This window comes from Fukomys damarensis, unplaced genomic scaffold, assembly GCF_012274545.1.
Source record: "Fukomys damarensis isolate Sample0158 unplaced genomic scaffold, DMR_v1.0_HiC HiC_scaffold_2, whole genome shotgun sequence".
NCBI classification, from domain to species: Eukaryota; Metazoa; Chordata; class Mammalia; order Rodentia; family Bathyergidae; genus Fukomys; species Fukomys damarensis.
In genome coordinates, this window is record NW_022900914.1 from 32,810,373 (window position 1) to 32,831,511 (window position 21,139).

The window sequence follows — 21,139 nt, forward strand, 5'->3', positions numbered from 1 at the left end:
TTTGGTCCAGTTATCACTTGTGATTATATAATGTGTTTTTATTGAAGTGTTCCTGAGAAAATAAAGTACCTTGTTTCCCCTTATGCAAAAACCCACAAGCTGTTCTAGAAGGCAAGCTGACCTACCAAGAAGCACCAGAATTATTAGGCTAAATTATGAGTCAGACTTAATTTTGGAACAAAGCATCCATTGTGCATAGCTCCCGTGCTATCCAGGAGGATGCCATCGGTTTCTTTCTGACAAGCACTTTCTCCCGAGCACACTCTAAAATAAGCATCATCCCTCGGCACAAAGGCACAGAGAGCGTGCAGGAAGCATTGACAGGGCTCCCTTTTTTCTCCCTATTCTGTAGGCGCTTTAGTGCAGAGTTTGCCCGAGACGCCAGGGTATGAGCTTTCTGAATTTGTAGACTGGTGCACTCTTTCATTTCTGTTTTAGTTCTTTGCTGGCATGCTGGGGAAGCATGGTTTGTGCCACACAGGAATGTCTGTTCACTTGGAAAATGCTTGTGCATGAATGAGGTGCTTGCTAATGCTGCTCTAAACTGTACTAAATTTCTTACTTGGCTTTGTTTGCTGCTTCCAAGGGGATCAAGGTAATGCTTTTTCTCTGCCTCTCCCAAGAACAGTAACTGGTGTATTTGGAATATGCAGCCAAAGCTGGGGCAGGTGTCCCTCCATCCACCCCCGGTTTCTTAGACTTATAGTGTGATTGACGGGAGCCTAATGCCACCAAGCAGTGGCCGATTCATACAGGAGTCTATTAGGACTTCCTCCTTATAAAAGCTGTTAGCTGAATTTGTAGGTCCCCGTCCCCAATACTGAGAAAGGAGAAGCAGTCTTTGGTGGGTGGTAGCAGCAGAATGTAGACTATAACCCTGAGGTATAAGACAATGGAAGAACCATACATCTTTTCATCCCTCTGCTTCCCATCTGTCGAGCCTGTTCCAAAGCCTGGCTCATAAGTCACGGGACATCCCCAATCTTTGACTACCAAATTCTGAACGACACTGGCATATCCCTGTCTGAAAAGTAGCCAGTGTGTTCAGGGAGTGTGGCCTCTCAGTCCCATGTGTAAGTTCCTCTTTAGTTATAAACCAAGCCCCCAGGTCAGAAGCTCCTCCTGTCCCAGGTCATGCTGTTAACCTTAGGCGCACCTCAGCACTGTGAACCTAGGCCCAGGCAGAGGGGACCGCTCTTGTTAGAACTTACCTTTCCTAGGGTGGTAGAGGGAGAAGGGCAAGACAGAGCAGCACAGGGTTGAGGGTCCTCCGGTAGGGAGGAGGGTGAGAAGGCTGGCCTTGGCCTCAGCTGGCTGCCAGGCAAGCAGCTGGAAGCCTCTTGTGCCATGCTGTGCTTCCTCTCTGGCTTCTCTCTGTTCCAGACCACCTGTTAGCCGAGCAGCTCCTCAGCCGGAGAAACTCCAGAAGAACAACATCGCCAAAAAAAAGAAACTGGTTGAGGTGAGGAGATTAAACTGTTGTGGTTTTAAGCTAATGTTGTTGTTCTAAGGCTGCCTGGGCAGACATCTCCATCTGCCTGTCCCACAGATCCCATCGTGAGGACTCAGGTGGATCTGTTGGCTCCCTTTAGCCACCTCTGCCTTCTTTGTAGCACTGTGTCCCCAACCCCTGGGACTGGACTCATCCACTGAGTTCATCCTCCTGTCTTAATCCCTGCCATCAGGTCTATGAAAACTAACGCTCAAACGTCCCACTTTCCTCAAGCCTGTCTCCCTCCCCTGTAGGCCTCCCCTGAAAGGCCCTCCGCATCCCTTTCATAGACAAGAAGGAAGAGGTGGGGGAAACGAGCATGTATTCATGGTCTCTGATGGCACATGAGCCCTTTCCAGGTGACACTTTGCATACTTCACATGCAGTGTTTTGTATAAGCCTCTTCCAGGTGAGGGTAGGTAGGACACCATGGGCAGAGAAGTTAAGGGAGTTGCCATGTCCAGTGCATAAGACCGCCACCCTGGGAGAGGATTTGGACTTGGTCTTTGAGATTTAAAGATGAGCTCTAGTAAAACTATGTACACAGAGAGATCAGCCAACCCATAGTTCATGCTTTAAAATAGAAATCTTTCATAGTTAACCCCACTTTAAGGAGCCAGGTGATTCCCACTCTGCCAGTGGTATTCAAATCCGTGGTTTTAGAACCTTACCCAGAGCCACTTTCCCAGCTCATTGCCTATGATTCTCCACTGCAACTCAAATCTCCAACCCTAAACTTAGTGCTCTTGACTTTGCCTTGGACTGTCAGGTCCCAGTGTTTTGATTCCTTCTGTGTAGAAAGCCCCTGTTTCTGCTCCTTACACCCACACCTGCCTTTAGCGTCTTCTCCATGTGATCTTCCCTGATGCCCCTCACCCTAACCCCCCACTCCCCCACAGCCCTCATCACATTTCTAGTGCCTGTATTCTCTTGAATTTATCTTCCCTTCTAGACTGTAAACTCAGTGATACCAGAAAACCTGGTTTTAGGTGTTTTTTTTAATTGCAAAGAGGACATTTTTGAGATTTATCAAGGAACACCACACCAGTAAGGAAATGCAGCTAAGCATCAGGAAAGACAGCATCCAGGGGCTGAAAAGCTGAGGTAACATCTCTATTCTGCCTTGTGTATGTCTGATACATTCTTCTTCCTGAAGACTTCTTGAACTCTTGTGCCTGCACATGGTTCGCTGTAGGTGCTTCCCAGCACCTGGGTTTATATCTCCTCAGCAAATTAAACAGTTCAGCCTACCAATGCCCCAGTTCCGAGTTCCTGGGTCAGCTGTCCACTTGATCCAGGAGCAGAGTCATATATGAAGCACACAGCTTCTGGGGAGCACCTTAAGAGGAGTCTGAAGGATAGGTAGAGACTCAGCTGAAAGGAGGAGGGCTTTCCAGATGAGAGATATTTTTATTTGTTTTGGGTTTTTGGCTGTATTGGGATTAAACCCAGGGGCTGCACACTGGGCTACATCCCCAATGATTAAAACATTTTTTTTTTTGAGACAGAATCTTGATAAATTGCTAAATTGTCCAGGCTGAGCTTGAATTTGTGGTCCTCCTGCCTCAATCTCCCAGATTATTGGAATTATAAGCAGGTGCCAGCTGAGAGATATTTTTTAAAAGGAAAATCATAAAGATATGAAATCTTGTGATATGTGGACAAAGTAGATGAGTCACTTTGCCCAAGGTGTGAGAGAGTCAGAGGTGGAAAGAGGCTCACTACACAGACTTAGGAGTTTGGGCTTTATCCCAGAAGCAGCAAAAGGCAGTGAGTGCTTTGAGTAAACAGGTGTCATGGTATTTAAGAGAATTAATCTGATGTTTTCAACTGGTAAGCTTTGAAGAGAAGAAAGGCCAGAATCAGGGAAACTGGAGAAGAGAGACCCACATCCTGTTGACCTTATGTCCTACCAACAAGCAGAGTGTCAGACATGGGAGAGCTGCTTGGTGCATATGTGTTGGACAGAAGTAAGAGCTGATCTGAATCAGCTGCTGTTCCGTCATAGATGACAAGATAGGAAGAAGAGAAAGACTGAATCCAGAATAGCACCTCGTTGCTGGGGGAAAAGGCAAATGTGCAGAAACTTTGTAGGACAAGTACCAGCCAACAGAATGAGAATGGCAAATGCCCAGTATTCTGCTCTGCAGTCTCAGCTTCATTGATGGGAGTCTACCACAGCAAATCCCTGAGCCACTGTTCAGCTCACCTTAATGCCTGCCAAGACACAGGCACGAAACCTCTAGGCAACCTTTATAGGGCATCAGATCAGTAGAGCTTGGCTCACCTAAAGGAAGCAAGAAGTAAATCTGGCTTAAAAGTCACTATACTTCTGTGTAGTAACAGGGTAGCCTGTTACTCCTAACGTTTCAGAAAACCAAAGAAAGGGTTGTGTTTTATCCTCAGCAAGTCAAGAAGCAAAGCATTTCAGTGAATGGTGGCCTCTCCATCCTTACTCTTTCCATGACATCTGTGGCTGTTCATATATCATGGGTTTATCCTTTTGCTCTTACTTCCTCTGAGGGCAGTTTTAATCTGTGTGTGAACATAGGAGCTGGCTCTGGACCATGTGTTTGGCTACAGAGGATTCGATTGCCGCAACAACCTGCATTACCTTAATGACGGTGCTGACATCATCTTCCACACAGCAGCAGCTGGCATTGTTCAGAACCTCTCCACAGGTAGCTGGTGGGGAAGAGCTGCCTTCTGAACACCCTGTCGTATGTTTTCCCACTCTTCAGATGCCCCAGAGCTAACGCATTCTCCTTCCCTTTAGAGCCACTCCTCTCATGTCCAGGCTGGTATTGGTTAGTCCCGGAAACAGTCAGCGTCAGCTCCAGGAGTCAGTGCCCTCTTCTGTTCTGGCCGGAGCCCATCCTGATGTTGGCTAGGCCCTTGAGTGGCATGGTCCATGTTAGCATGAGATCCTTCAGCATTGAGAACAAGACGTGGGAACAGAGACTCCTCAGAAACCAAAACCAAGAGAAAAGTGGAGGGCAAATTTTTCTCATTAGTTTATAATTAGTGACCACTTTTTTTTTTTAGCTTAGACCTTTGAAGTTTTATTTGTTTTGACTCTTGAGTCATATTTACAGTGAGAATGATAATAAACAATAAACAGAGATACCCCAGAGTGTTAACAGCATGACAGCTCCAATTAAAAAATAGATAGAAATGTTTCAAACAAAAATAAACATCCAAAAGCCAACAGACATCCATATCTTTACCACCAGACTTAAATATGATAGCATTTTGTCTGATTGGTTCATACCCCAAAACCTTTTTTTCAATTTTTATATTCCTTTTCAGTTCTGTGTAGCTGTCATGCATAGATGTGACAGTGAGATCATTAAGCATATGTTGATTTGTATCTCTATTGGGGAAGAAGACTTTGAAATATTTAATACATATTTCAATTTTCTGGCTACATAGTATTGTACATCAACACCATCTTGCATGTCATCACCTCTCTGTTCTTGGCATTTGAGTGGTCTTACAGTGGTCACTTTGGAAATCAGCAAACTCATTTGCTACAATAGATGATAAAATATTTCTTACCCTTTTTTCCACTTTGTTTGACATATGTTGAATTAGAGCTTTGGGGATAAAGCCATGACCTGTACCACCCAGGTAGCGAAGTGGATTGGTCCTTGTTGAATAGAAGTGATTAAAAGGGATTCCCTAGGTATTTCTCACCCCATGGTATATTTATTAGTCACTTTCCTGTCACTGGGACAAAATACCCAACACCTGAAACTTAAAGGAGAAGAATTTTATTTTGGCTCACAGTTTCAGTGGGCTTAGTCCATACTTCACAGGTTCTAAGGCAAAAACAGCATGGTGGAGAGGCCTGGCATAGGAACTCTTCTCATATCGTGGTGGTCAGAAAGAGTGGAGGAGAAGAGAGGTGATCATCAGCAGGAGCAGCAGGAGCAGCAGGAGCAACAGGAGCAGCAGGAGCAGCAGGAGCTGGGGACAAGAAAATACCTTTCTAGGTCACACCCTCCAGTGATGGGCCTCTTCTGACCAGGGCTCATCTCATAACAGCACACGCAGCTGTGAACTCATCAGTTAAATTAATCTACTGATGAAGATAGCACCCCCACGATCCAGTAAACTTCCAAAATCCCTGCCTCTCAACATGAGACTTTTGGGGGACAGTTTAGATCTAACCCATAACACGCAGACTTCCCTTTATGATAAATAGTGCCATTTTGCTCAGTAGAACATTACCTCCAGAGCCCACTCCACTGCCTTGAGCAGAAGTAGACACTGAGAAGCCATCAGTTCTGTTCACTGGGGAGGAGGAAACCTTGAACTTCATCATTTCAGACTCTAGAAGCTTTTGTACTTGTTTTGTTCTCCAGACCCACGTATGGCGTTGAGAAAGATTGGGGTGGAATTTGAGGGTTTTCGGTGATAGACAACAGGTCTTCTCCTGGACCTATTAAAAAAAATGTGAATTTTTAGAAAAGATCTCCAATTTCCCAGTGCTGATTCTGAAAGTGAGAATCTGGGGGCTTTTAAGCTCCCGCTTTGACAAGGAATCTCCAAAGAGTCCACGTCGGCTTTGGGGTTGCCTTGGAAGGTGTTTAGTTTCTGCTATTCACCTTCCTGTGATCTCTCTCCTAGGCAGCCAGAGCTTCTACCTGGAGCACACAGATGACATCCTTTGCCTCACAGTGAACCAGCACCCCAAATACAGAAATGTGGTGGCCACCAGCCAGATAGGTAGGGGGACTTGCAGCAGTTGAGCAGGGATAATACTTTCTAGCAATTATTAGAACAAGGGGTGTTTGCTGACATTCATCCATTCTTACTGATGTTGCTATTGATTTTTTGAGTTTTAAATGTATCTGTGTCACATAAATTGACACATCCAGTGATTGGTGATTCTAAGAAACCATAAAGGCAGGCAAGAACCTGATAAATGGTTGGTCTTCATCCCTGTGGAATTGTGAGGATAATTTTTCAGACCCAGAGAGGCCCAAGGCTGGCGATAGTGCTTGGCAGGAGTAGATCACAGTATGTGTGCCTGGCTCTTCTGTATACTAGGAAACTGCCAATAACAAATGTGAACTGATTCACATTTGTGAAAACTGTTTGTTCGTTTGTTTTGTTTTTACTTTGCCATTTCAAGGGTAGCCTTTACAAAAGTATCTTCCTGCTTGTTTTCATTGAACCCATGTCCATTTTTAAATTTAATTTGGAACTTTCTGATGCTGGTGTTGAGTGCTTTACTATGAGAAACGTGACTTATTTTAGCTGTTGTTTTCCCTTGACGCTTCTTCATTGCCATTGCCCACCCCATGCAGGTGATACCATGGAAACCCCAGGTAAGGCTGTTCCATCTGTGAGTAGTTTAAATCTGCACGGCAAAATCATGTCAGTGTATCATGTTTGCTGATTGTATCTGGCTGAGTTGCAGATACAAACAATTGACCTCACCAGTTTGCTTTGTATAAGATCCTCCCTAATTGTGTGTGTGTGTGTGTGTGTGTGTGTGTGTGTGTGTGTGTGTGTGCACGCGTTGGACATAAATGTCCATAGGTCTCTGCCTTCAACAAACTTGCCTTCAAAACAAGTTTTCCATTGTCTTTCTCTGGTTAGGTCAGACTCTAAGTCCCTTAAGCCTGGTAACTGTAATGCCCCTGAAACTTGTCTGAGGAAGAGTTTAACATGACCTCAGGCGTTGCTGTGTTACGCTGTTCACTGTCAAATTGTCCCACACCCAGGAACAACACCTTCAATCCACGTATGGGACGCCATGACCAAGCACACCCTCTCCATGCTTCGGAGCTTCCACTCCAAGGGGGTGAATTACATCAACTTCAGTGCCACCGGAAAGCTCCTGGTGTCCGTGGGAGTGGACCCTGAGCACACCGTCACCGTCTGGCGATGGCAGGAAGGTAACCCATGCTGGGCTTCTCTTCCCTCCAGGGGGCCTGTCAGTGGCAGGGCTTAAGCTGGAAGCCAGATGTGCCTCACTGCAAAGTCTAGCAGACGAGAAGCTGCTCCTTACATGCCACTGCGGAGCGCCCACCACCGCTACCTCCAGGCTGGCCAGGGAGTCCGGGATGCTTGCTTACTACAGGGTCTTTGAGCACTTTGGGAAGGTGTTGGCGTTGGCAGCTCTCCCCTCCTCGGGCAGAGGCTGCGTCCTCCCCATTTCTTCTTCACTACTTTCCTGCCCAAAGTTGGCCCCTGGGCGCTGCTCCAGGCTTCCCACCTCGGTTGCTGCATTGTAGAAACTGGGATGACTAACGCTGTGATCTCGGAAGCAAATTTTTAATTTTTAAAATAGTCTATATTTTTAACTTTTTGAAATGGGGATTCATCTTGAAGTTTATATTAATGGATTTCTTTCTTATCCTCCAATACCATGTTCGCGTGCATGCATGCACACACACATACACACACACACTATCTCTCTCTCCAGCTGCTACTAAATTTATGGTGGTCATACAGTTAAAGATGTGCAATTTTCCGAGTATATCCTCAGGTTGGTGCTGCTTTGGCAAAAGCAGATCCAATTAGTGAGGCCATTAATGAGGTTTGTCTGCAGTGGTATCTGGGACACGCTGAGCAGGGAAACAGAGGTGGCACTTCTCCAGTGCAGGGCTCTCAAGTCCCTTTATTACCTCATCTTCCCATGGAGGGGTCACGGAGGAGCTGCACAAAGGTACAGGAGGAAAGTGCCAAACCTTCCTGAGCCCCGATTAGAGAAAGAGGTGGGTGGTTTATTGGTGCTATGGATGAGAGGTATTATATTCCATCTGGAGGGAGCTAGATCCATAGTATTTCTAGAAGACTGCACTTCCTCATTTTTTTCATCAGTATCTTTTCCCCGAAGTAGCCCTATAATCTGTCACTCTGGGATGCTGACTCTGTTCCTGGTAATGTCACATGACCTGCGAATGAGTTAGACTCAGCTCAGATGAAAAATCCAACATGTTAACTTAGAGACTCAGTGCATCCTAGAGTTAGAAGGACTGGAAATGTCTTGATACCAGTCAGACCTTTAAAAAAGCTCCCAGGAAAAAGAGAAGTCTGCTCTTTGGTATGTTCTCCTACTGTTTCTGTTGGAACCAGCCTGTACAGAAGGCTTCTGCACCCATGGTAACATCTAGCAGGTCAGTGCAAGCCACAACCTCCTTCCAGTTGACTGTGAACGTGACCTCTCTTCTCCCTTCTTTATAGTGGCCTTTCTTAACTTGAAGTCCAGCATATAGATAAATAATGTTTATTTGAGGAGGTTTATGTACTTTTTTGTTATCCTCACAGACCATGCTAATATATTCCTTGTTAAAGGATCATTTTAGGAAATGCATGCGCATGTGTGGGGAGTTATAAAGTGGAATTTAAAGTGAACTTATTACATAAAATGTGTGTTGTCAGATTCTACATATGTCTGTATAATTTGTTCTGAGCAGACTAGAAGCAAATGCAAAAAGAGGGACAGGTGTCTCCATAATTGGAAATATCCCTGAGATTAAAGCAAGGCAAAAACAAATAATGACCTAACAAAAACATGCATCTGATGGTTATTTTGCATTTCCTTTATGTAGTGATATCAATCCTTTTTTCCATCTCTTCACTGGCCACTTGCATTCCTTTTTCTGTAATTCACGTGAAATCCTTCTATGTGGCACAGGAGGATGTTTTGCTTATTATTTCTTCTTTATGAATTACCGATATTAATCCTTTGACTCTCATAAGAGTTGCAAATGCTTTCTCTGGTCTGTTTGTCTTTTAACTGTGTTTGTGGGACCCTTGGAGACCATGGGTTTTAAAACCTTTAGCTATAGGTCAGTGGTAGGGAACCTATGGCACACGTGCTGCAGCAGGCTGCTTGCTATCACTGAAAGCCCTAAAAGGTTCGCCATCCCTGCTGGAGGTGGTGAGGTATCGTTACAGTAAATGAAAGTTCCAGCTGCAGAGAGAGACATACAGCTAGGAGAGGTGACCAGGGAGGTCACCCAGCTTCCCCTGGAAAGGGTTAAAAACTCATCAGCATCACTCTACTAGGGAGCCATTGTAAAAAAAATTTTTTTAATGTAAAATGAAAAAGATTCGCAAAAATAATAAAAAGAGAGCCGGGCATGGTGGTGCATGCCTGTAATCTCAGCACTCAGGAGGCTGAGGCAGGAGGATCACTGTGAGTTCAAGACCAGCCGGGGCTACATAGTGAGACCCTGTCTCAAAAAACCAAAAAAAAAAAAAAAAAAAACATAAATAATAAAAAGAGGGGAAGCAAGAGAAGGAAACTGGAGCTAGAATATTGAGGAGTTAAACTTGCAAGAAAAATAGAAGTTTAAAGTAAACAATTTTAAGTGTTAAAAATAGAGCTTTAAAATGCAGAACAGAGACCAAGAGGAGCTGAAGGAAACAATGCTAATAATTACTGACACGGAAAACTCACTGTACGAGCCCCGCACCAAGAGCTTCGCTTGTGTCGATTCTTTCAATCCTGATCACACCCCATAAAAAGGAACAGTTACTATCCCCAGTTTACAGATAAGGGAACTGAGGCACAGAGAAGTGAAATCATGTGTGAAGAGAATAAGAAAATAAAAGATTCTGACAGGAGGGCGAGTCCCCAGTGACAATCCGGGGAGGGAGAGGTGGACACCCTGGTCGTTCTGCTGTTGTCCTTATTGGGAAGTTCCCCGTCTCGTGGGCCATTCTTTTCCACTTCTGTTCACAGACACCTGTGTGGGTGGGTGGGACTCTGTTAGCAGCTTCTGCTTCTCTGGGCACTGCCCAGACACTGCGTCCTCGCTCTTTGTGGACAGCACCCGCGGGGAGTGAGAAGGCGCCCTGACATGTGCCTGAGCCCCCGGGGTCAAGAGCTCCCTGGCCCACCCACCCCGGCCTGGCCTACGCAGCAAGGGAGGGCCAGCCTCACCGGACCATGCCCCACACAGGTGCCAAGGTTGCCAGTCGAGGGGGCCACCTGGAGCGCATATTTGTGGTGGAATTTCGCCCTGATTCTGACACACAGTTTGTATCCGTTGGGGTCAAACACATGAAGTTCTGGACTCTGGCAGGCAGCGCCCTGCTTTACAAGAAAGGGGTCATCGGGTCCATGGAGGCCGCCAAGATGCAGACGATGCTGTCCGTGGCCTTCGGTGCTGTGAGTTCCAGCAGATGCTTCCCCAGAGGGTACCCTGAACCCTGGGCACGGGCATGTGGGTGGGAGTTTGGCCAAGAAGCTCAAAATAGAACCATTTCCACCTCCCCTATTGGTTTCTTAGCAATCAGTAGTCCCTTAGCACAGATGTTAAAGTTGAGTGTATTTTCCCCATTTTTTTGGTCAAAATGGTAATCAGAGAGAGGAACCCCACCCTGCCCCTACCCTGGCAAGTGATTCCAGAGCAGACCCTGATGTGCAAACCCTGCAGACCTGGGTTTAGCTAACCAACAAGGGTTCTGGGAACAATTTCTTCCCAGCCTTCTGCTCTGCAAATCACCCAGTTACCCACCCTAAGTGGGCCATGGGGTCCCTCAGCCTCCCTTGAGCAAAATTTAGAACTTTCATCTCTTGGTCCTCTAGGTGTGGATTTATCCACCTTCTACATGAGCCACAAGAAGTTCCCTTTCACACTGGAGCTTGCCCCTTCCCCGGTGTCACCTGGGGTATGCTTCTGTTTGTGCAGAGCTGCCCTCTGTGAGGAAGTAAAATGCCCAAAGCAGCTAAAGAGAGTAAAGTTCAAAGCTAGGTGACTGTCTCATGCTTTCTGTGGCTTTTCTGCAAATTCTACTGCTTTGATCAATGCAGAGGATCAAATTATCTATGTATATCTGGTCCTCTTCACAAAGGAGCAGGTAGCTGGGGAGGGACCCTCTTGAGTGTGTTTCTCATATGGAAGATGTCCCTTTGATTGCAGAACAACCTCACTTTCACGGGTGCCATCAATGGAGACGTGTATGTCTGGAAGGACCACTTCCTCATCCGGTTGGTGGCCAAGGCTCACACAGGCCCTGTGTTTACAATGTACACCACCCTTCGGGATGGGCTCATCGTGACCGGAGGCAAAGAACGACCGTAAGTGGAAGCACCTTGAGGACAACTCTTCCTTCATTCCTGTCTTGGAAGAAAGTGACAGAAGCATCTGTTAAGTGGAGAAAATGCAGATTGTCATTTTCCTACCTTTTTTACTTTTGGGAGATCAGACAGCCCTGTGTCCACAAGGGCCATATGCCTAAAACTTTAAAAGAGAGAAGTAGAAAAGTGATTGCTGGTAATCTTAAACACCCTGAGAGGTGTTCGAGTGCAGTGGTGCATGCCTGGCATCCCAACTACTCAGGAGGCTGAGACAGAAGAATTATAAGTTCAGTCCTCTTTCTTTTTTTTCTTTTTTTTTTTTTATTTTGGGGATTGAACTCGGGACCTTGTGCTTGTGAGGCAAGAGGCGGAATCACTGAGCTACATCCCTGGCCCTAAGTTCAGTTCTCTTAACCAGCTTGGGAAACGTAGCAAGGCCTTGTCTCAAAAAATAGAGGGCCGGGGATTTAGCTCAGTGGTATGGCTGCCTGCCTCACAAGCACAAGATGTGGAGTTTGATCCCCAGTACCAAAAAAAAAAAGAATTTATTGGGGTTGGGGATGTAGCTCCGCAGCATGGCACCTGCCTTGCAAGTGCAAAATCCTGAGTTTGATCCCCTGTACAAAGGAAGAAAGAGAGAAAGGAAGGAAGTAAGGAAGGTAGGAAGGGAAAGGAAAGAAAAGGGAAGGAAAGAAGGTAAAGGAAAGGAGAAAGGGAGAGAGATGGATGTAGCTCAGTGGCAGAGCACTTGTGTAGCATGTGCAAGGCCTTGGTTGCACTCTGCTGGGGGTGGGGGTGGGGTGACAAGTTTCAGTGGGCTGGCAGGAAAGATACAGCAACGAAGCATGAAGATGGGAGAAGCATTCTCAGAGGCCTGAAGAAAATGGACTCTGGCTTTCCAGATTACACGTTCTTTCCTCCAAAGACAGTAGCAGTTGAAGGTGTTTGAGGAAATCTGCAAGATTAAGGGGTTGTGCTGCTCGTCAGGAGGACCTGAGAAGGGGCCATACTGAGGGCCCATCCATTCTGGAGGGTGGCTATGACCCTGATGACCGGAAGAGAGGGGCAGGGAGGGTCGGGGGGTGTTAGGACAAGGATAACAGCTGAGTGCTTTATGTTTTTTAGGACCAAAGAAGGAGGTGCTGTAAAGCTGTGGGACCAGGAGATGAAGCGCTGCCGGGCCTTTCAGCTGGAGACAGGGCAGCTGGTGGAGTGCGTGCGCTCCGTGTGCCGAGGCAAAGTGAGGACAGCCAGCCCTCCTTGAGCTCCCCACAGACCGGGCCGGGGAGGGGGTGGGGTGGGGCCCCAGAGAGCCTTCCAGACAGCCGCTTTTCCTATGCTGGTTGGCGCAAGCCTTAAACCAAGCCTCTAAGGTGTGAATTACACTGTAGAGGAGGTGGCTTAGCAGAGTCAGACAGACTGGGATAAACTGTGACTCCTCAGGGGAGCTGGGTGTGTTTCTTCAGTTTTCTGTGTGGAGCTGTGTGACTGCTGTGAGGATTGCATGCATCACACATGACAGTGCCCTTGATTATACCTGACACTATGTGGTCATTCAAGAGCTGTCAGCTATTATTATAGATATTCCTATAAACTGAGAGATTATTCAATATCAGTAGGGAAGAGTAAGGGCCAGCAGTCTGGCTGAAGTCCATTGATTTTCAACTTGTATTTTGGCTGAGTGTTAAAAACAACTGGGCTGTCAGATCAGAAACTCAGGGGTATGGCCTTGAGCTGTGTATTTTTCTTTTTCTCCTCCTCTTTAAATTACCCCCAGGAGATTCAGTGCACTTGAAAACAAATATTTTAACCTCTATTTGATATCCTGTGTTTGTATTTTTGAATTGGTATCAGCCTAAGAATTTGCTTTCTAGATGTTCTCATACAGAAAGGCAAACTTGCCTTTGGAGTCCATGTACCCTGAAATCAGGAGCACTGTTTCTAAATAGTTAAGTGACAGTCATCTGAAAAGGTAATTATGGGAGATGGAAGCAGAAGTAGTTCCAGAAACTGGAAATTGTCAGGAAATAGATTTTTGTTCCATAAAAGGAAGAACTTAATGCTTATGCTGTCCAAGAACAGAAATGGACTGCTCTACTCTATAGTGAGCTTGCAGTCCCTGGATGTTTGTTTTTTTTTTTTTTTAATTTGTTTGTTTGATTTTATTGAGTTTATTAGCACTTTTTAAGTATACAGTAGAGTTACATTCAGCATTGGGATCTTGTACCTTTACATGACAGGTCTTGGTTCTCATTTTTTCCCCTTACCCCTGCCCTCCCTTTACACCCTCCTCCCTTCCCTATTTACAAAGACTTTGTTTCCATTTTTTCCTTTTCTCATATTTTTCTTTTCCCTTATTACCTTTCCCCTACCCTTCCCACTTCCCCTACACCTTTAGCCCTTTTCTTCCTATTTCACATTACCTGGGATGTTTTAGCAGAGCCTGTACTAGCTCCCACCCAAGGCAGTTAATGGAGAAAAGGCAAAGCAAGAAAGTGTAGATCATTACAGATAGATGGTTTAGTTACCAATCCCCTCTCAGCACTTCCTACTTTAATACCAAACAGCAAAGCCACTTGCCCAAGTTTCTCTAATGGTGTTTTTTTAAATTGTGGCAAAATATACATAATATGAAACTTACATGTTAACCATTATTAAGCATAGAGTATATTCACATTGTTGTATAGCCATCACCACCATCCATCCATAGAACTTTATTTCATCTACTGAAACTCTGTCCCCATTAAATACTAAACTGTATCTCCTCCCTGCAGTGCCTGGTAACCATCATTCTTTCTCTAATTTGACGACTATAGGTATCTCATATGAGTAAATCATATAGTTGTCCTTTTTCTAATAGTATTTTGGTTACAACAGGGAAAAATTTTAGTAGGAACCAAAGATGGAGAGATAATTGAAGTTGGTGAAAAAAATGCTGCTTCCAACATCCTGATTGATGGACACATGGAGGGGGAGATTTGGGGCCTGGCCACACACCCCTCCAAGGACATCTTCATCTCTGCCAGCAATGATGGCACGGCCCGGATCTGGGACCTGGCTGACAAGGTAAGGGGCCCACTCTGCCTGGCCTAGAGGTTCACAAGTTGCCTTGCAACCTTGGAAGCAGTGAGCAGTAGGCTTCTGTCACCAGGAAAAGGTCAGCCACAAGTCAGCAATTAAGTTAGAAAGTCTAATAATAAAAGAAGTCACCTCACACCCAGTCTTATCTTTTAGCTGTTTACTCATCCATAAAGTTTAGAGTACAGAAATAATCTCATTGAACCTACAAAACCTAAAAAATGAATTACGATTTAAAACCATCAAATGTTGCTGGGGATTTAGCTCAGTGGTTCTGCTGCCTGCCTCGAAAGCACAAGGTCCTGAGTTCAATCCCTTGCACAAAAAAAAAAAGTGTCAGATATTCCCAAACATGTTAATGTATTTCCAGCAAAATCTCAAGGTTTCCCTTAGAGCTTGTTAAGACAATCTTAAAGTTCACCCAGGGTAAAAATCTAAAATAGCAAGAAATGGCCTAGAGGAAAAAAAAAGTGTTATCAAGCCTCAAGCCTCATCTAGTCTAAAACAGGTACTCAAGTTTTAATAAAATACTTGATTTTATTTCAAAATGGCTAGTAAATGTTTTAGTCATATTTTTAGTGCAAGAGTCAAAGAATAGACATGCAAAAGCATAATGGTGGTTGCTGCACTCCTAACTTGTTAAATTTTTAATCAATAGTTATCATTTAACCAAATTACTACAGTGGACTCTTGACTTATAAACTCAATTTGTTTGCAAGTGCTGGTTGTAACTCAAGCTAGTCAATTGAAGGCTCAGGCTCCTCTACATAACTTTCAAAGTCTCTTCCTATATACAGGCAGATCTCAGTGTCTTTAGAGAGACAATGGCCCAGGCTTTCTCTCTGTCTCTCTTTTTTTTTTTTTTTTTTATTTATTTTTGGTACCAGGGATCAAACTCAGGGTCTTGTGCTTGCGAGGCAGACAGCAGGGCCACTGAGGTAAATCCCCAGCCCAAACTAGGACTTCTTAGTTAACCCCACACAGGAAAGGATGCTGTATGTTCCTTCTGGAACTCTTTAAGGGTTAAATCTGAGACCATCTGGAAGCACAAGCAGCCAGCATTCAAGTGGTAACTCAAGACTTTGTTCATAAGTTAAAACTAAAATTCCAGTCTTAACCCAGGTTGCTCATTGTATGTTGGGTTGGTCATAACTCCAGGGTCCACTGTACTACTTTGGTATATACCACATACTTCATACTTTTGTTAGTGTTACCAATGGGAAAATGGGAAGTAACTGACCTGAACACCCCCAGCTACTAAATGACAGAGCCAGATTCAGAATTTAAGTTAGCAGATGCTGAAGCTTAAATTCTTTCCCATAAGCAAGAGGTTGGCAGTGGCTCAAGGGCCAAATCTGGCTTTAGCCTATTTGTATAAGTGAATGACCTGCAGTCGATGATACCTAACCCCATTTACAAAGAGTCTGTCAAACTAAGAACTGAAACATGCTATCCCCAGCCTCTCCAATCACAAAATACTGGCCACTTTTAACGTGAGAAGCATGAAGTATGCTGTCTACCATGGCAGCAAGGGCAGCCTAACTACTCTGCCGTGATCCTCCCTAGAATCAGTTGGGGAGGCCTGGGCTTAGGTGACTGACTGTCTTTGTGTCAATGTAGAAGCTGTTAAACAAGGTGAACCTGGGCCATGCAGCCAGGTGTGCAGCCTACAGCCCTGATGGCGAGATGGTGGCTATTGGCATGAAGAATGGAGAGTTTGTCATCTTGTTGGTGAATAGCTTGAAAATTTGGGGGAAAAAGCGAGACCGAAAATCTGCCATCCAAGATATCAGGTACATAAGTAGGTGGTCTGAGAAGGGAGGAGATAGATGGGTACCATTCCAAATGGGCCATGGGTAGAATAAAGAACTTGGGTCAGTTTCACAATCAGCTGTTAAAGGATACTCCTCACGTGTTTCTTTGCTAATTTCCCTAAGAGTCTAATAAAACTACTTGTTAGATGTCATCTTACAAAAGGCTGCACCTAGCCATTTCCTTCTGTGGGATTTGATACAGAGAAAGTGTGTTTTATTCCACAGAATGAAAGGAGAAGCTAACTATGTATGAGTCACATGGAGGATTTCACTATCTTTGGGCCTAGGAAGCCTGATCAGCTCTGAATTGCCTCCTCATGGACCCTGTTCTTGGATTGCTTTTTCTAGAATCAGTCCAGACAACCGATTCTTAGCTGTTGGTTCTTCTGAGCACACAGTTGACTTCTATGACCTCACTCAGGGCACAAGTCTGAACCGCATTGGCTACTGCAAAGATATCCCAAGCTTTGTCATTCAGATGGATTTTTCTGCAGATAGCAGATACATTCAGGTATGACTGCGGTTCATTTATATCAGGGGCAATCTATAAAAATAATAATGTCTCATATTACTTGAGTGGTTACTTCTACGGTATGCCTTTTTTATAAGTGGAAAAATGGGCTTAGAGAACTCAAAAGAATAGAAATTTTAAAATGTAGTTATTCTTAGCAAAAGCCATCCTAGGCAGCAGAGACATGGCAGCGGGTATAACACTTCCCAATTTGAAACTATACTACAAAGCCACTGTGATAAAAACAGCACGGTACTGGCAAAAAAACAGACCTGAGGATCAGTGGAACAGATTGGAAGACAAAGAAACAACTCCAGATGCACTCAGCTACATCATCTTTGACAAAGGAGCTGACCATCCCCCCTGGAGGAAAGATAGCCTCTTTAATAAATACTGTTGGAAAAACTGGATCTCAACCTGCCAAAGATTAAAACTAGACCCTTATCTGTCACCATGCACTAAATTAAAATCCAAGTGGATTAAAGATCTAAATATTGAAACAGAAACACTAAACTTGCTGGAAAATGTTAGGCAGAACTCTTGAAGACATTGGCATAGGAAAAGACTTTATGAACACATCCTCAGTAGCACAGGAACTAGCACAAAGAATCAACAAGTGGGATCTCATCTCATTAAAAAGCTTCTGCACTACAAAAGAAACCATCAACAGAACTAAGAGGCAACCTACAATGTCGGAAAAAAATTTTTACCAGCTGCTCCTCAGACAAAGGACTATGATGTAGAATTTATAAAGAACTCAAAATAATCAGCCCCCCACCCAAATATAAGGAGCCAATTCAAAAATGGGCATCTGAAATGAACAGACATTTCTCAGACAAAGAAGTAAAAGCATCAAGTAAATATATGAAAAAATGTTCAACATCACTGGTCATTCGAGAGATGCAGATGAAAACACTGAGATTCCACCTCACCCCCACAAAGAGTGGCTGCTATCAAGAAATCAATGAATAACAAATGTTGGTGGGGTTGCACGGAGAAAGGAACCCTTCTCCATTACTGGTGGGAGTGCAGACTGGTGCAACCACTATGGAAATCAATATGGAGATACCTCAAAGAGCTAGGGCTAGAGGTTCCATTTGACCCAGCCATCCCTCTGTTGGGTATCTTTCCAAAAGAATTAAAAGAATCATATCACAGAGATATATACACACCTATGTTTATAGTGGCACAGTTTGTAATAGCTAAAACTTGGAAACAGCCCATTTGCCCATCAGTTGGAAACTGGATAAAGATGTGGTTTTTCTATAAAATGGAATACTACTCAGCCATAAAGAATGAGAAATTAGCTTTATTCATAGGAAAATAGTTACATATTGAGGATATACTCCTAAGTGAAATAAATAATTCACATATCTGTAAATACTGAATAGTTTCTCTGGTGTGAAAAACTGTAATAGTACATAAGATCCTAATGAGATAATTGACCATGTGAAATAGGAAGAAAAGGGCTAAAGGTGTAGGGAAAGTGGGAAGGGGAGGGGAAAGAGTATAAGGGAAAGAAAAAATAGGAGAAAATGGAAATAAAGTGTTTGTAAATGGGGAGGGAAGAGAGGGGGTGAAAGGAGGGCAGGGACAAGGGGAAAAAATGAGAACCAAGACCTGTCATGTAAAGGTACAAGATTCCAATGAAGAATGTAACTGTACTGTGTACCTAAAATGTACCAATAAACTCAATGAGGAAAACAAATAAAAAAATAAAATGTAGTTATTTAGTTTAAAAAAAAGGAAACACATGGCCTAGTTATCTTTAGCTTTCTTTCAAAACTTCTTGATTTCTATTTCTCAGGCTACATTAGGCCATGTGTCTCTTATTTCATTTTATTTCCAAATTTTACCAGCTATAGTGCTCTCTCCAAACTTGGAACCTGGACTTCAGACAGTGGGCTTGGATTATGAGCCCATCACTGGGTCTCAGGGAGGCCAACTTGTGAAGGGGTATGGAGATGGCCTGACAACTAAAAATGAAACAGATTTCTCTAGCACTCAAAAAATGGTTCATTTGTGAGCTTAGAGTTGGATACTCACTGTGAGGAAAGAAAGGATGCATTCCTTTATTCACTGAATAATTACTGAACCAGAACTATGCTAAGTTTTTGGATGGACAAAATGGGCTTGGTTCTTCTTGGAGCTCACTCTTTCATGGAGAAGGCAAGCATTAAACAATTACAAAATATATATATGATTACAAATTGTGATTGCGTGGAAAGGCAAAGTACAGGGTGCTGGGGAGTATTTAACGAGGTACTGAATATAGATGTTTCCTCTGAGCAACTGATATTTAAGCTGAGGACTGTAGGATGTGTAGGAGTTAGCTAACAAAAAGAAGCAGGAACAATGTTGCAGCATCTGCATGAAAAGTTTGAGGTGGAAAAGATCTCTGCTTATTCCAAAAACAGAAGGAAAGCCAGTGTGGCTTGGGCAGAGGTACTATGGAGAGCTAAGGATATAGTCAATGGCCTTTTGCTGGCAAATGTTCCTGACTGAAAATAGTCATGGTTGCTCTAGAAGACTTACAGAAAAACAAGTCACTAGATACTTCTGAAATCAGCTGCTCTCCATGAGAAAACTTGTCTTACCTCTCAACCCCAGGTTCTTGGTTATTCACAGTGTATCTAAATCACCTGGAGTCTATTAAAACAGATTTTTAGGTCCCACCCTCAGTGCCTCATGTGGTGGATCTGGAATTGGACCAAGAATTTGCATTCCTAACAAGTTTCCAGTTGATGGTCAGGAACCACACTTGTAGTACTGGCTTAGGACTGGAAAATAGAAAATGGATGGAAAAACACCCTGCTTTCTGAATTTTGCCGTGGGCTGGCCCTAGGCTTTGCATCTCGGAGCTGAGCTTGAGTTTGGAGAAAAATCATAGTGATAAAGAGGCAAGGACATGTTCTAGAAAATAGCACACTAAAAGGGAAGTCTTTTGGACCAAGAAAGAAAGTTAATACATGAGCTCCCTTCTACTTGCAGGTGTCAACAGGAGCCTATAAGCGCCAAGTGCATGAGGTCCCCCTGGGGAAGCAGGTAACCGAAGCCATGGTCATTGAGAAGATCACCTGGGCTTCCTGGACAAGGTGACTGAAGTAAACATTTTGAGGAAGAACGAAGAGGCAGTCTCCTGTCTCAGGCTCTGGGATGGCTAGGAGCTGAAGAAGCACAGAAATAGAGCTTTTATTGTTTTGTTTTTCTGATGAGACTGAGGATGGGAGGCTTGATCTGATCTGGGCTTTTTAAATGTAAAGTCTCTCTTTTAATATAATCACTTCTGCAAGTTCCCAACCCTATCCACCAAGTTCAAAGGGAGATCATCTCCCAGCTTTTGACCATGCCAAGTATACCAGGGGAAGGGAATGGGAATGCTAGAACTGCTGTTCAGTGGGATAAGAAACAATGCCTGGCCAAATCAAGGGATGAGCCTATCCAAGCCTTGAGTCTGAAGGAGGCCCCTCCCTTCTTCCCATACATGTATTCAAGAGGACTATGGGGAAGAGGGAATCAAAAGTGGGGTAACTTCTTTCTAGAGTTTAGAGGACTGAGGCAGAGGAGATTGGTATGAGCTGGAACAAATGTACAGAGGAGGAAGGTTTAGATGATTCCATGACAGAACAGCCACATGACCATAATGAATTGGCAAAAAATACCTGCCTCTTGCTTTTCCGTGGGAGGGGATGACTGGCCACAAGAAACTTTCTCACATCTTCCTAACACTTCTTCCTTTTGGAACAGCATTCTGGGAGATGAAGTCATTGGAATCTGGCCACGAAATGCAGACAAGGCTGATGTCAACTGTGCATGTGTGACCCATGCTGGCCTGAACATTGTCACAGGAGATGATTTCGGGCTGGTGAAGCTCTTTGATTTTCCATGCACAGAAAAATTTGTAAGTTTTCCCAAGATCCCTGCACTGCCTCTAGGCTTTCTCCTTTTCTGCAGTTGTGTAGGAAATAGTGGCCACATCTAGATGGCCCTCTGAAAGACGTAGGAATCTTGTCCTAGCCCTGTGGAGATCTGGCAGTGACTAACCCTTGTCTCACTCTGGAGGACCTGGAGGGTGGGAGAAGGGGAGGATAGGAGCAAAATGGCCACAAGCTGGGCAAGAATGAGAGGCTGGAAAGTCTGCAAAAGGTTAGCTTACAGATGTCCAGACCAAATGGGAATCCCGAGTGAAGCAGCTT

General features: G+C 44.3%; 1 protein-coding gene across 1 annotated transcript in view; it reads left to right on the top strand.

Annotated features, from left to right (window-relative positions):
* The window catches only part of Eml6 (EMAP like 6), a 251,167-nt gene that overhangs the window by 226,836 nt on the left and 3,192 nt on the right, over nucleotides 1–21,139 (top strand). The window contains exons 30-43 of the mRNA XM_010615906.2: nucleotides 587–595; nucleotides 1,384–1,462; nucleotides 4,044–4,173; nucleotides 6,125–6,223; nucleotides 6,808–6,828; nucleotides 7,228–7,401; nucleotides 10,420–10,628; nucleotides 11,383–11,540; nucleotides 12,666–12,780; nucleotides 14,418–14,606; nucleotides 16,239–16,411; nucleotides 16,781–16,943; nucleotides 19,935–20,038; nucleotides 20,691–20,844. Of these exons, the coding sequence (XP_010614208.1) occupies nucleotides 587–595; nucleotides 1,384–1,462; nucleotides 4,044–4,173; nucleotides 6,125–6,223; nucleotides 6,808–6,828; nucleotides 7,228–7,401; nucleotides 10,420–10,628; nucleotides 11,383–11,540; nucleotides 12,666–12,780; nucleotides 14,418–14,606; nucleotides 16,239–16,411; nucleotides 16,781–16,943; nucleotides 19,935–20,038; nucleotides 20,691–20,844 (1,777 nt within the window). The remainder of the gene's footprint in view (nucleotides 1–586; nucleotides 596–1,383; nucleotides 1,463–4,043; nucleotides 4,174–6,124; nucleotides 6,224–6,807; nucleotides 6,829–7,227; nucleotides 7,402–10,419; nucleotides 10,629–11,382; nucleotides 11,541–12,665; nucleotides 12,781–14,417; nucleotides 14,607–16,238; nucleotides 16,412–16,780; nucleotides 16,944–19,934; nucleotides 20,039–20,690; nucleotides 20,845–21,139) is intronic.